Source organism: Ctenocephalides felis, unplaced genomic scaffold (genome assembly GCF_003426905.1).
Source record: "Ctenocephalides felis isolate EL2017-DRISC unplaced genomic scaffold, ASM342690v1 CF-g0.4_SCAFFOLD_01886, whole genome shotgun sequence".
NCBI classification, from domain to species: domain Eukaryota; kingdom Metazoa; phylum Arthropoda; class Insecta; order Siphonaptera; family Pulicidae; genus Ctenocephalides; species Ctenocephalides felis.
Window position 1 is genome coordinate 68641719 of NW_020538040.1, and position 13236 is coordinate 68654954.

The 13236-nt window shown below is 29.3% G+C and overlaps 1 protein-coding gene across 1 annotated transcript; it reads right to left on the reverse strand.

The window, feature by feature from the left end:
- Nucleotides 1-2136: 2136 nt before the first annotated feature.
- On the reverse strand, nucleotides 2137-7760 carry LOC113375262 (serine protease 55-like). Its single transcript, XM_026615203.1, has 9 exons — nucleotides 7670-7760; nucleotides 7268-7418; nucleotides 6934-7192; nucleotides 6676-6782; nucleotides 6375-6568; nucleotides 3137-3287; nucleotides 2803-3061; nucleotides 2595-2701; nucleotides 2137-2495 (listed from the first exon to the last, which is right to left on the reverse strand). The coding sequence occupies exons 1-9, from the start codon at nucleotides 7722-7724 to the stop codon at nucleotides 2294-2296; spliced, it is 1485 nt and encodes a 494-aa protein (XP_026470988.1). The 5' UTR covers nucleotides 7725-7760; the 3' UTR covers nucleotides 2137-2293.
- Between the last annotated feature and the right edge of the window lie 5476 nt (nucleotides 7761-13236).

Sequence of the window (13236 nt, forward strand, 5' to 3'; positions counted from 1 at the left end):
TTAAATAAAAATGTATTATAGTTAAATTTGCATCCGCCCACACACACGCTTATATAATATTTTATGCCAAAAAGCTCAGAAACCTTTGAAAATTTTCATTTTCAACTTTTTTGCGATTACTTCATAATACCAACAATAATATTATTAATAATAATGACAATAGTAATTATAATAATATTAATAATATTTACATGAATAATAATGATAATAGTGGTAACTATATTAATCATTAAAATAATAATAATAATAACCTAAATCAAGTTTAAAATTAATCCAGCTCATGCACCTAACGCTGGGAAAGCACTCCATTATTATTGTTGATAATTTTATTATCATCATCGTGCCGAAAAATGGCTATGACTAATAATAATGGAAGATCTATCTCCACACATATTGCACAACAAATTAAATAAGAATGATTCAATTAGATGTGTAACAAATAATTTATGCATACATGCAAATTCATTCTTGCATGAATCAACTATTATCAACAAATAAAAGTTTCGCATAACAGATTCAGAATAACGCATAACCGTAAGTGGTTTATTTGATACTTTTATATGAGAAAACAATAATGAGATAAAATGAATAAAATTTTCATTTCTTTTATTAAAGGTTTGATTTATAATTGACATGTTAACAAGAAATTGTAAAACAACCACAAGCGGCGTGATGTGAATGAAGTTTATAGTTTATGATCTACATCTAGTAAAATCCTGCATGAAATTTAGATTTACATTCGATCTGAAGAATTTATGTTATCATTAACTTAATGATAATGTAATGGATAATGTAATGAGAGTAGTTCTATATTTCATATTTTGTGTTTATGAACGTACATTGAAAAATAAAAAAATTGATTCGTAAGGCTATAAGTATCGTATATAACTCAAGGGGTTATTCTAGTGTAGAAATTCAGAAAAATCGATTTTTTTTATTTCATATTTTCAAAGTTTAACTATCTAATAATATGAGTAGGAGAAGGTTTTTGAAAATTTGAATTATTTCCGGAGATACAGGCATTTTACTGACTCGGTCTCCAAACTGGTTTGGCAGGGTCTAATTGGACAAAAGGCATTAGGAAGTCATTAAAACAATTTAAGACAGTTTATCGTCGGATGAATTATTAATTCGATGTATAGTAATCTCTAAACTCGTTGATTTGGATTTTCGCGCCGAAACATATTCATTCCCGATCTCGGGTATTTGAAAAGCAACAATTATTGCTGTTTGCATATTCAATGAAGGTTTCTTTCCGATTTTAAAAATGATGACCCTTATGGGCCAGAAACTCATTCATTCGCTGTAAGACGAGACAATTCCCGGATTGAACCATCTGAAATACGTACATCCAACTCTTCAAAGGAGGCTAGAACTGCTCGATTGGAAGAGAGAAATGCAGAAAATAGTTTTTTTTTAAGTAGAAGAAGGTCCGTTGCATGGAGCAGGAATTGCAGATTAAATAAAAGAAGTATAACATATCATTTTATGACTTTGACAGCAAAAAACTTCACGCAAAACTTTAAATGCGTTTTTCTCAGAACAGACTTTTTCAGTACTGTTGACACGATTCCTAAAGTTCTAATCGACCGATTCACTTGAAATGTTCAGAGAGTCTTGTTTATAGACCTATCTATAGCCCGAACTAGCATCATCTCCAAATTACAATTTTTACTAAAATTATAATATTCGAGAAACTCAAAAAAAAAACAGCAAAAAGAGACACTTTTTTTCAAACAGTCGCCAATTTGTAAAATAAAATATTTTTTACTCATCGCTAGTTCGGGCGATTGAGACATCATTGTAGATTAATAATCTTTTTATTTCTTTTATTTCGGATGGCTAGGAGGGTTGAAATCATGTCAAGACTCATGTGCCAATTTTTTAAGACCTCCCACTTCATCAGCTGCCAGTTTATGCAATTTTCAACTTTATTTTTTAATTTTTGTATTGTATTTTAATAATATTAATAAACAAGTGGTAAAAATGTATAGTAAAAACATTCATTGCTTTCTTTTACGACACTTTAAAAATGACCTAAAACTCATCGCTCCATACTAGAATACTCCCTTAACAACACATTTTTTTAAATATGCTGGCTTATATTCAGCTCATGAAAATTTAAAAATTCTATATTGGCAACACTAACATTTTTATTGTTAATTCACTTTATACATTCGTTCGAATAAAGTAAATAAATAAATAAAACAAAATATTTGCATGAATCACAAAGGATTTATTATACTAAAATCTAAACTATATTTTTGGTGGAACATTTGTTCATATAAGGAAATTAAAGACCAGTTTTTTTGCGAATGAACTCTCTAATGCTAGAAGCAGCAACTTTAGCGTATACTCCTGGCATGTTTGGTCTGGCACAACCATTTCCCCAAGAGACGACTCCGACCAGATTTTTGTTTTCGTCCACAAGTGGACCACCGCTGTCACCCTGGCAGGAGTCCTTGCCACCTCTTCTAACTCCGGCACACAACATGCTAGAAATGGAAATAAAATGAGCGATTTGGTTTTACAATATGTGATGAATATCTAACTGTTATTAATTTTAGTATAAATATAAATTTTCCACAGCTTACTTTTCGGTGATATCTTTTCCTGCAAAGACGTAGCTGTCAGAGCATGTATCTTGGTCCACATAAGGCACTTTTACTCCTTGTAGATTTACTGGCTTGGGTCCTGATTCCTGCAATGCCCATTAGTAATGTAGTGATTTTAACTTATATTGTTTTCAGTGGTAACAGCAAAATACCAAATCGAAAAATTAATTGTATTTTCTCAACTTACACTTAATTTGCCCCATCCAGTGACGGTGAGCCGGGCACCATCATCAACCTCGTGATCTTCGTCAACCAATTTAACTTTGCGAACGCTCCTGCCGTTTAGTTTAAATTTGGTTTCAACTTTCAGGAGTGCGACGTCATTGTCGTAGCTGACCGTGTCGTAGTCTGGGTGAATGTGTACCCTGGAAATTCTGTGAAGGACTCCACCTTTGTTGCGTAAACTGCTTCCGACACGCACTCCATATTGCTTTGGCGAGAAATAACTGTTCCAAAAAGTAGATGATCAGTTTTGTTAATAAGGGGCAAGACATTTCAACATGTTTATATAGAAAATTTACTCGTATACGCAATGTGCAGCAGTCAAGACCCATTCGTCGCTGATTATAGAACCACCGCAAAAGTGACCCTTACGATCGAATAAGGACACTTGCCATCCGAAGTTCTCAATTTTAACACTGGTGCCGCCGACGATGCGGTCGACGACCGAATCTAAAATGAGAAATGAAAAAATATACAAGTTTGTTGGAAAAATATAATTGTAATGTTTAATGTAATAAATGTTTGGGGTTTCTCTTTGTAACAATTTGTGTAAAAACAACAAGTTTGGAAACTGATAGGGCTGAATTGAAAAGTTTATTACGGATGTAAAGTGATGAGATAAATTAAATTTAAATATATAAATTAACTTTGATCATTTTGGATTTACTTAAGCCATTAATTCAAAAAATGAATATAGATCAAATTTAATTTTATAAATCACTGATGAAACAATTTGCTTATTAAATACGATTGTTTTTCTATTATTGAAGTTAACTTCTAAGCAATTACTTGCTCATTGTTTTTTCTGCTGAAAACAAATTAATAGATTAGAATTTATTGTGGACATATAAAAATGTTTATAATATTTATATTCTAAAAGTATAACTTTACTCACCTTCACCCAAGGCTGCCGCCACAAGGAAAACAACGATGAATCCACACTTCAGCATTTTGTGAAACCAACTTATTTACTGGCGATTGTTTTCTGAAAATTCCGCTATTTATTTAATGAACATAAAATAAAAATGCTTTTTGATAATTCCGCGTACTTGAGAATTGATTGTTTTCTTGATAATTAATAAGTGCTCTTACTGGTTTGAGATTGGGTTTTCAAGCATTTCCAAATACTGTGTTTTCAAGTAGACTATCTGTATTGAACTTTGAATTTTTTATACTAAAATAGAAATCACATTCTGAATTGTAATGGGCGAGCAATTAAAAATAAATCTATATAGGGGAGCTAGGGGCTATCTGTAACTGGTATAACTTACAGGCGTTTTTTAATAAAATCTTAAACCATATTAAATCATTTTTTGTTTCGATTGGACATTTAAACGGTTCTGCATAATATTGCCATAGCTACTATCCCGCAGGCTAACGCAATAAACAGAACTGTGCAGGTCTGTCATTTTTGACAGGTACAGTTTGCCTGAAGAAACAAACTTATTTATAAGTATTTTGTGATAAATATATATTTTTTAGATCTTGAATTACTATACAGGGCAACTTTATTTTCAAGTATATCCCATTTTGATTTTATTCTACAAAAAACATTCCTTGATAAACGCTTTGGTATTTTTTTATTAATTACATTTAATAAAATTGATATATTTAATCGTCTCGTTTTGACGATCACTTAAGTTATCCTTTATTGGATACTAAAATATCACTACCATTATTATAATTCAAATAAAATAGTATTTAAAATACAATTCATATTTAAATTAATAGAATATTATAGTGAGAGTATAATTCTATTCAATATGTTACTATGATAAGGAAATGTTACCATGCTTTTCTCTTTATTTTTATATGCAATTCAATCTGTCTATTTCAACAGGATTCGAGTTTTACATATTGCAAATTAGTATTTTTGACTCCTTATAACTTTTAACAGTAATGCCACGAAAATTGTTACTTGAAAACATATATCTGTTGTATATTATTATCAAGTAAACGCAACGCAGGATTTTAAATCGAAATCTTGTGGTAGCAAGGTTAAAATTTTTACCACTGGATCAAGAACACCTTTAATTTTCCTTTGCATTTTTCAAAATAAAATATAGAAATACATTTTGTGCTTTATTTTCAGCAATACAAGTACAAAGTTCTAAATATTCACGCATATGATTAATAAGCAAGCAAAGTTCAAGATATGGTATAATATTTACACAGTCTTAAAATCAAGTTACTGTCTAATTAACGTCAATCTAATTATAAGATTATTATGAATGCGTAATTAAATTATTTGTAATTCTGGTAATAAAATAGTTCAAGTGTTACGTACTTGAACGTACTTGATTAATAATTCTACTTGGTTAATAATTGTATAAAACCTTCACAACCTTACTAATGGATTGAATTTGGCACTTGAGATGGAATTAATCTTGAAAGATAATATTACTATTATATACTTTGAAAGTTGAACTATGAGATCTTGAAAACATTTTAAACTAGTGGGGTGCATGGCATCGTGCCTTAAGGCAACGATTAACTTTAACTTCAGTATTTTTGGTTGTTCAGAAAATTTATTCGACTTCTAATTCAGTTTATTGGACTACGATATTATCCACTCTTTCCATTACAGTTTTTTGTAACTCTTTTTAATTCTCTTATACAAGCTGCACGGAGGATACTATTTGTAGTTCAAGGGTTGAGGGGTTCCAACTAAAGAATACAAGGCGTTCAATTGTAATCCATTGCGATTTGATGGTTTTAATTTATTTGTCAATATATAATAGTTTCATCATAGCTAGCTTAAATAAATACTATCGTATGTGAGTTCATTTATTAATTATTATTTTTTTTTAATTTATTAATTATTTTTTCGAATAAGACTGTAATTTGAAATTTATTTTTTCGGGCTGAGCTTCTCAACATTGTTTAACCATACCAAAGCCCTTGAATTTCGCTTTACTTCAAAGTTTCATAAATTGTGATGTGAAAACTTTTGCATAGATTTTGTTTTTTTTTTCGTTGTTTTTTTATAAGTTTGAAAGTTTGTTTGATAGAGTCAGAAACAATTTAAAATTTAATTGGGTAAAGGAGCGCTTTAGAGAAATCAGATTCGTTGGTCCAGTAAATTTACTTTCAGTAAATAGTTGTTGAAGTTTGTTAAAGGCTTTCTTTATATAAGTGAATACTTATTTAGTCTAGAGAATTTTGCATCGCATAATTTTTGCTTGATGTTATTATTTGAATGACAATCGACTACTAGTTAATTTCAAGTTTTTGTGTTTTTGTAATTTTGTTTTAAATTTTGGGTATTTTTTACCAAAAATGCAATACTTATTTTTATATACATACTGTAGATACTAATATAAATCATTTTAGATCCATACTTTTTAAAAATATATATTGCTGCATGATTTTTTTTAAAGTGTTTATTTCTAAAGAAGTCTGCAAAAGAATTTACTACTTGGACTAGAATAGATAACTAACCTAGTTTTTGAATAAATAAGACAATAAAATTGCATAAATCAAATAATTTTATTTTTTTTTTCTTTACATTTGATTACATAATACAAGATTAAACGCCAGTTTTTTTGCGAATGAATTCTCTAATTCCTGATGCGGCAACTTTGGCATATACACCTGGTTTGTTTGGTCTGGCACAACCATTTCCCCAAGAGACGACTCCGACAAGCTTTTTGTTTGCGTCCACGAGTGGACCACCGCTGTCACCTTGGCAGGAGTCCTTGCCACCTTTTTTGACTCCAGCGCACAACATGCTAGAAACAAAAATATTTTAAGTGATTCGTTTTTATAGAAATTGATTTTATATTGACAGCTATTGGTATTAGGTATTAGTGCTGATTAGAGTTTATGCACAGCTTACTTGTCGGTGATTTGTTTTCCGGTAAAGACGTAGCTGTCGGAGCATGTATCATGGTCGACAAAAGGCACTTTCACTCCTTGTAATTTTACTGGGTTGGGGCCTGATTCCTGTAATATTCAATAGAAAATTAATGACTTAATTCTGCATTGTTTTTAGGGAAATTAGTGAATCAATAATGAACCAGAGAACTAAATTGTAAAAAGTTGTTTTTTTTTTAATTTTTTGATCCTCTCTCTTAACTCCTCACTGCAAACTTACACTTAATTTGCCCCATCCAGTGACAGTAAGCTGGGCACCATCATCAACCTCGTGATCTTCGTCAACCAATTTAACTGTGCGAACGCTCTTGCCGTTCAGTCTAAATCTCTTTTCAACTTTCAGGACTGCGACGTCATTGTCGTAGCTTACTTCATCGTAGTCTGGATGGATATATACTTTGGCAATTTTGTGGATAAATCCACCTTTGTTATGTAAACTACTTCCGACACGCACTGCATATTGCTTTGGCGAGAATAGGCTATTGCAAAAAATTGAGAATCGATTTTAATAATGAAAAAGGAGACATTTGAATAGGTTGTTATATGTAATTTACTCAAATACGCAATGTGCTGCTGTCAAGACCCATTCGTCGCTAATGATGGAACCACCGCAGAAGTGTCCCATACGATCGAACAAGGACACTTGCCATCCGAAGTTCTCGATATTAACACTGCTGCCGCCTACGATGCGGTCGTCGAGCGAAACTGGAAAAAGGCATCTCATTAATTATAAAAGTAAATCTGTCGACAAATTCAAAGCTTCAAATCAGACATTTAATCAATTACTGTTAACAATAATATCACTTGTATGAATAGTTAGAATTTCACTAAGTCTTTAAAGAAAATATTAGAAATTAATATGGGAATAAAAATATTTAACTTTACTTAAATCTAGACTGAACCTATTCTACTTAATATTTTAAAATTATTATTTCAACTTTACTATTATCACTTACACTCGCCCAAGGCGGAGGCTACAAGGAAAACAACGATAAATCCACACTTCAGCATTTTGCGCAATCAACTCTTTGACTGACAATTGTGTCCTGAAAATTCCACTATTTATTTCATGATTTGATATTAAAAATGCTTTTTGATTGAACTTCATAATTGGTAATTGACATTTTCATGATAACTCAATGAGTTCGGCTTTTCAAACACTTTCAGATAACATTTAATTCAAGCGTTTTCGAATGAAATAAATTGAACTTTGAATTGAAATTGAATACTTATTAGAGAAAATAAATTTTACAACGAGCGAGATAAATTATTGAGGCAATTATTATTGGTATTTCTTGTCAATACCCATAATGAATAGAAGGCCTGAAACTCTTAGTTGACTTCTCCAAAAAATAACAATTAAAAAAATCAGTAAATTATCAAAACATAATAATTGATAACTAAATCACTTAATTCAGTTATATTAATTGCAATATTTTCATTATGGTTTTTAATAATATTGATTTAAACAATACTTACCGTGGGTAGAGGCACTATCTCAATTATCATATAGAATCCTAACAGGACCTAAAATAATAGACTGCTGCTAGTTATTCCATCGTTGTCTTTCATTTCGGATACAAACTCATAATTCGTTAAATTTGTTTGGTAAAATCATAATAAAGTTGTATCAGTTTTCTTATGGAAATTAAAAACATATATAACGTGCATACTCAACATTCTCATCGTAGGATTTTAGTGATTGATATTATATGGTTGGAGTATAAGAAGTGAATAACATAGAATGCATAAAAAAATAAAATCGAATTCAAAAAACTAGAAGTACAATTTCATATGTATTGTGAGACTTTCATTAATTCTACAGATACGTGTTATCCACCCAGTAATAAGAAGTTGTCAATTCATAGTCTATGCTTGTGAAACAAAAAATCATTCTAATATCTTTTTTGGTCATTTTTATTATTAACCTCCCGTATGGTAAGTTATAGTAATCGCACAAAAATCAAAAATAAAAATTTTTATGTGTCGTTATGTTTCAAAGGTTTCTAAACATTTTGGCATACCTTAGAAAAAATGGATGTATGTGTGTGCGTGTGTGTGTGTGCGGATACAAATTTTTGTCGACGATTTCGGTAACACGGATCAACCGATTTGGATAATTAAAAAAACATTCGATTTGTATTGATAAGGAGACGTGCTGGTTAGTTTTTGGCAAAGGCAAGTTTGGCTGTTCCGAAGATACGGAGCAAAAAAAGCCAAAAATGGTAATTCAGTTTTTGAGAGAGCGTAGGATCCGATTTGAATAATTCAAAAAACATTTTATTTGTATTAACGAAATGAACAACTGACAAAATTTTTGGGAAGGCGGTTACGAAGATTTCATTTGGTGGTCAAAAATGATCATTAGACATGCCTATCAGATATTTTATTATCAGATATTTTATAGATATTTTAATAATAAGAACAAATTTTGTTTACATTTCTATGGGTTCCGTACTAATGCTTATTCGTTAGACTGCAACGCGGCGCTCTCGCGCTAAGGAATCGCGATTGCTTTGAAAAGAGTTCAACTTTTTTAAAATTTTCAATTTATAAAAAGAATTCAAATATTAAAAAAAAAAATTCAAAAATTTTTAAATTCTAAATTTTAGGTTCTAAAAAGAATTGAATTTGAATTGAAAAGAATCTTCTTTAAAAAAAATGATACGGGAAGATCCAGCAATTTGCTTTGAGGCACGATGCCATCCACCATTTTACATTTTACAATGCTGGTTCCGGATGATAATAAAGGTTAATTTGATTTGGGGTGCTCCTGTTGAGTCTGATGGCATAGTTAAACAAGTATTCACGGATGGTATGGTATATAGAGATTCGTTCAATAGGACTCTAAGAGTCTATGTTTGAGTTGTTTGTTGCTATCATTGCAGACATATAGATTAGCACCATGTTATTGTACGACATTTTAGATATTCTCCTAGATATTTTTTTAAACTTACGAGATTTTTTTTCGAAGTTCTTTGTCTATAGTTCTCAAAGATGAAACAAATTTATAAAACATTTATAAATGAATACTCGAGTGAGACATGCTCTTACGATACAATTTTACTGTTTTTCGTAATTATTTAATCGAAAAATGTGTGCAAAATTAGTATATGTTATTTTTTGTCAATTTTGCAAAGCTCACTTCGAATAGAATTGTCAGCATGCAGCTTTAAGTTATTTTTACAGTGACAAAACTCGGATAAAAACTTTATTTCTGAGCATAAAAGAAATTTTGCATTTTGGCTGAATGATCACATATCATAATTATTATTATTTTGCAGTTTGATGCTGGTTTTCCTACATTATGTAAGAAAGTATTTAGAAATAGAAGCTGGGTTTACAGTATTATGGCTTAAATAGTAGCTGCGAAAGAAAAAGGAACAAAATTGAAATAAGGATCTAAAATCATTTTTCAAAAAATTATTCAAAAATCGGCATTATTTTATATGACCATGATCATTTACAGCGACAATCAATATAACGATATATATATATATATATATATATATATATATATATATATATATATATATATATATATATATATATATATATATATATATATATATATATATATATATATGTATATATATATACATATATATATATATATATATATATATGTATATATATATATATATATCGTCTTCATACATTTGATATAATACATCCCATTCTCGGTACATCAATTTCTGCCTTTCCGTCTTTGAACAATGGAAAAAATTGGGCACAGTGCGGGACATATATTTTGGATTATAGTGTTTACAAAACGCGGATGATATTGTGTCCGTCATCGAAGAGAATGTTAAATTAGAACTATTGGCTTATATATCGTGAAGTACGTATTATAATTATAATAAAACAGCCTTTCGCCAGAGTTTTACAGCCAGGCCTCATTTCAAATTAGAGCGAGTCGCTTTCGCTGTTACAATTCTTAATATGTTGTATCTCTTATATTTGACGTTTTATGAAATTGTACATTGTAAACCTAATCAATGTATGTATAATATATATATATATATATATATATATATATATATATGTATATCCGAGAATATCTTAAGTTCGGAAAATTTCATATTATGAAAAACTAACTTTGGTATTAGTTTCTATAGCAGAAGCATTGAAAAAATGCCCCAAGAAATGTGTAACTGCTTTAAGTAGGATTCGCCTTGAGGATCACTATGATCAAGACAACTCGTTTCTAAATCACTCTGATGGTCGGTTTATAGTATTTATAACATAAATTGATATTTTGTGTTTAATTATCCTTTTAGTGTCCTTCTTCATAATACTATATCAAATGCCATCAAACACGGTAGCAGAGGGTCAATGGATCATTAGGATATAATATATAGGCTTTAAAACAAGATGCGATAGTTTTTTTTTTAATTTTTTAAATATAGATCACTGATGTTACTTATTGTATAAGTGATAAACCAACAAGAAATGTTTAATATATTTTTTTACCGATAAATGAAAATAGTTGTTGCTATCTGATGAGGTGTAAAGTTGTCAATGACGGTGCTTCCAATAAATTTTTGTGATTGAAAAAGAAAAAATGTCGTCGGTTGAATAAAATTACAAAAATATAGGTCGCATTAAACGGATGTATATATATATATATATATATATATATATATATATATTCTTAAATTCGGTTTCAGCGTTGATACATTAGTCATAAGCAGCCAATGCGTCGAAAAAATGTATTAAATAAAAAATTTGATTAGTAGTTTCGACATTTTAGAAGTGTGTCATGATTTAGCTAAATTGAAATAAAATGATTCATTTAATAAATATGGGTTACAACTGATAATATATAAAATAACTGAATATAAAGCATACAAGTTAGTAAACAAATTTTTAAAATATAATAATTAAATGAAGTCAAAATGATTGCCAAATCTGTTTGAAAAGGCTTTGAAATAATAAAAACAAATTGCCAAAGCATGTAAAACTTTTTCAAAGATTATTTTTATTTATTTCATATATTATTTGTTACTTTTTTATTCATTCAATGTTATATATTATTAAAGCTCAATGGTGACGCTTTTCTAGCGTCGAAATTAGAGGAAATAAATAGTTATATTAATATATTTATTTATTATTTTTCTTTGAAACATTAGCTGCTTAAATATGACTTATAGAAAAGCTGCGAGCTTTCTGTAATCGTTTCTTTTAAGTTAATGCATTTCGAGATTCACTGATATATTTTTATGAAATAAAGCTACTTAGATGTTACCAAAACAAGTAAAAATAATTCCAAAACTATTGTTTATATTTTCAAAATTTATAGTTTCTAGAAAAAGTGCAGTGCTACAACTTACCCCTGTGTTTGGTGCTAATTTTCACAACTAACGGGGGAAGTAGTAACGACAAAAAATGACAGTAATGTCTCTGATAATTTATTCTTTACTTAGTTTTAAGAAAATTGACTAGTTTTTAAGTTATTCTTTTCATACATCAACGCAAACGTGAATTAATAAAAATTGTTAACGCCTAAGGCTCAAGTTCTAAATAATTCAAATATATTTTATTACCTTTCTAACAGAATAAAAATGATATAATTAATCCTTCATTGTAATGTATCCTGTCCCTTGCAGACCCTCAAATATTAATCCTTCCTTCCAAGAAACTATTCTTCCTTGAACTCGATTTAAACAGATCGCAGGCCAACAACTGATTGAACAAAAATATAATGGAATGTTGCTTAATTCCACAAAACGGACCAATCAAGAAAATAATATGAAAATATAGAAATCTCCGTAAATCAGTAATATCTCAAAGTTCATCTAAGTAACAAATTTAAAATCAACTGGCAACAATTAATAATTCAACTTTATTATTTTATTTAAATGTATGTACAATAATTAAAAACTATTTCTATCTATCTTTTTTTAATATATTGGTCTGATTCAGCCAATGAGTATATTTGGTCCTTCAGCCAACAATCGACAAAAGATGTACATTTTCAATAGTGTTCGGCAGCATCTCGATGGATCATGAACTTCTATACATTCTTTTTAATCTATCTTGTGTACATACCACAAATAAAATACATAATGTCTTCAAGAATTTTTGACAAAAAATGAATTTGTGAGTTATTTTTCCGCCGAAGTGAACTTCCAAAAGCCAATAGTATAACTTCGAATACAATATTATTTGTTTTCAAATAATATTTTTAAAAAAAAAAAAAAAGACAACACTTTTAGTAATTTTGATTTACAAAAGTTAACTATTCGGCGGAAAAATAACTCACAAATTCATTTTTTGTCAAAAATTCTTGTTTAGTGAAAAAGTGCTAACGTATATTCAAACATACAGGTAATTAACTCAATTTTACCATTAATCCTTTCTTAAAAAATTTTTCCATAACTTTCAAAAAATTTCTATCATTTTTAATATCCTGTTCTGATAATCCACTCATTTATTTTTATCATTTTCATTTTGATCATATTATCATATTTCTGTACATTATTATTTGTTACAATTAATTTATTATTTAAGAAAAATCTAT

Bases quoted from the DNA above. Each gene is read 5' to 3' on its own strand.
- LOC113375262 (XM_026615203.1), bottom strand. From the start codon at position 7,724: ATGCTGAAGTGTGGATTTATCGTTGTTTTCCTTGTAGCCTCCGCCTTG. The intron at 3,288-6,374 runs GCGTTTAATCTT...TTCTCATTTTAG, and splicing joins ATTCATTCGCAAAAAAACTG to ATTCGGTCGTCGACCGCATC. The intron at 2,496-2,594 runs GTAAGCTGTGGA...TTCCATTTCTAG, and splicing joins GGAAAAGATATCACCGAAAA to CATGTTGTGTGCCGGAGTTA.